This window comes from Propithecus coquereli, unplaced genomic scaffold, assembly GCF_000956105.1.
Source record: "Propithecus coquereli isolate 6110/MARCELLA unplaced genomic scaffold, Pcoq_1.0 Scaffold119, whole genome shotgun sequence".
NCBI classification, from domain to species: domain Eukaryota; kingdom Metazoa; phylum Chordata; class Mammalia; order Primates; family Indriidae; genus Propithecus; species Propithecus coquereli.
The window spans coordinates 8,307,871-8,309,831 of record NW_012135969.1 but is presented as its reverse complement, the minus strand read 5'-3'; the positions used below and the strand labels follow the sequence as shown (position 1 = coordinate 8,309,831).

The 1,961-nt window shown below is 38.6% G+C and overlaps 1 protein-coding gene across 4 annotated transcripts in view; it reads left to right on the top strand.

The window, feature by feature from the left end:
- Positions 1-1,961, top strand: part of SPAG9 (sperm associated antigen 9) — a 131,441-nt gene that overhangs the window by 51,093 nt on the left and 78,387 nt on the right. For 3 of the 4 annotated variants that reach the window (XM_012662618.1, XM_012662592.1, XM_012662609.1), the window contains one exon: positions 107-201. In XM_012662618.1, coding sequence (XP_012518072.1) covers positions 107-201 — 95 coding nt within the window. Of the gene's footprint in view, positions 1-106; positions 202-699; positions 1,077-1,961 lie in introns of those variants that run through there. The other variant, XM_012662601.1, reaches the window with a different exon arrangement.

The following is a 1,961-nucleotide window of genomic DNA, read 5'->3' as shown; positions in this document are numbered from 1 at the left end:
CTGATAAATAAGAAAATTATACAGAAATGTTTCTCTTCTTATAACACTATGTTTTTATTCCAGGTATTAGTCTTAAATTTTGTGTATTTTTTTTTCTTTAAAATAGATGATTCATAATTATATGGAACACTTAGAAAGAACAAAACTTCATCAGCTCTCAGGGAGTGATCAACTAGAATCCGCAGCTCATAGTAGAATTAGGTAAGCTTTGTTATACATTTTGCCTTGAGAAAAAGTAAAATAAATAATCTGTTTGTTTCTGTTTTTCTCTGTTCTTTAATCCTGGAACAATAGTTAGGCTGATTCAAAAAGCTCTCCACTGTGGCAGAATGCTACAGGAGAGAATAGCATGGAAAAATAGAAACAGCCTTCACTATTAAAAAGGCACATTGTGAGCCATGCCGTATAAGCAACATATTGAGGTATTTTGATTGTTTTCTGATACTTAGTGGAGACTATGCTAGGTTTAAAACATTCTAATTTGTGGGAATGCTGAAATTTTTCGTTTCTCCTGTATAATTTGGTTTAAAGTCCGTTTTGTTACAGAGAGGCATGTTTGAAAGGGTTAGCCGGCCATCTGTTTGATGTAGGAGTGTGAATAAATTATGTAGATCTCCAGACATTGTAGCCAATAAGCTAAGCCAGGACTCTTAGTGGAGGGGAAAACAGTTAATAGGCTGGCTGTCGCTCTGGGTCGCTGCATAAATGCTAGGAGCAGCAGCTCTATGGTTATGAGGTGGGGAGAGGGGAATGACGTCATCGCTTGGGAGCTGCTGCAGGATGGAGTGGAAAGCTGCTGCTGATGGCATTGTTTTTGTGGCAGCAGCTGAATGACAGATCCTCACTACAAAGATACCCCTTTGGCCCCCGTGTAGGCCTCCTGGTTCGGGTGTTTCACCATGCCAGCACAGCGCCATGAGTCCCGGATGCATGCTGCTGTTTGTGTTTGGCTTTGTTGGCGGGGCGGTGGTCATTAATTCTGCTATCTTAGTATCTCTCTCTGTTTTGCTGCTTGTGCACTTTTCTATTTCTACCGGTGTGCCAGCTCTGACGCAGAACCTACCAAGGATACTCAGGTACTCCAGTCTCTCTTGGAAGCCCCTGTTTAGCTGGTTTTTCTTAAATTTTTAGCTTCATGGGTTGGCTTTGTAACCATTTCTGTTGCAGATTGAAACAATGGAAAATGGCCTGAAGCTAGTGTTTCAATTTTTGTTTATAGTAATTTATAGGCCATCACTTAGGAATACGGCTTTGTGTTTGGAAACTACTGATAAAAGAAAATGATTTTCATTTTGTTCTTACACACAAGTACAAGGTCAGTGTGGTCTTGTTTTAAGCAGAATGTTCAAAGAGTAAAAGGAGAGCAAGAGTAGAGCACCAGGTCCAAGTTTATACAACCTTTGCGTTTATCTTCCGAGCATTTAGGGGCAAGTATCTTTTATGCTGGGACTTGCAGTTAATTAGACACAGGCCGTAGGTTTATTTTGTTTTACTCATCCTTTGACTGATTGAAGTTCAGGCACCACTTCTGCAATTTTTGATAATAGCTCGTAGGAACTGACAATTTAAATATTTTCCTTTTAAAACAAAATATATTTTAAAGTGAAAGGATTTAAAACCCTTTAGGGTAAGGAATGCATTTCCCCCATTATTTACACATCAAAGTTGTGAAAGCTTTACAAAAGCCTATTCACTATTGTTTTGTCGGATGTCTCCCTTTCTTTTCTTTGTAGTCTTGGGTGACAAATATCCGTGCCTGCTTGTGGGGGTAGTTATTAATCTCCGTAGCTTTACTGCGTTCACTCCACTTACACCCCATAAGAGCCATCTTTTACATCTTAGATGTTTAAGATTTTGGTTTCTTTTGTTTTCTGACTCATCAAACTAAAACTATCTGATTTGTTCAGATTTCTGCTTTGTGCATGGTTTTAAATGAAAGTTCATAGTGTATAGTTTTTATT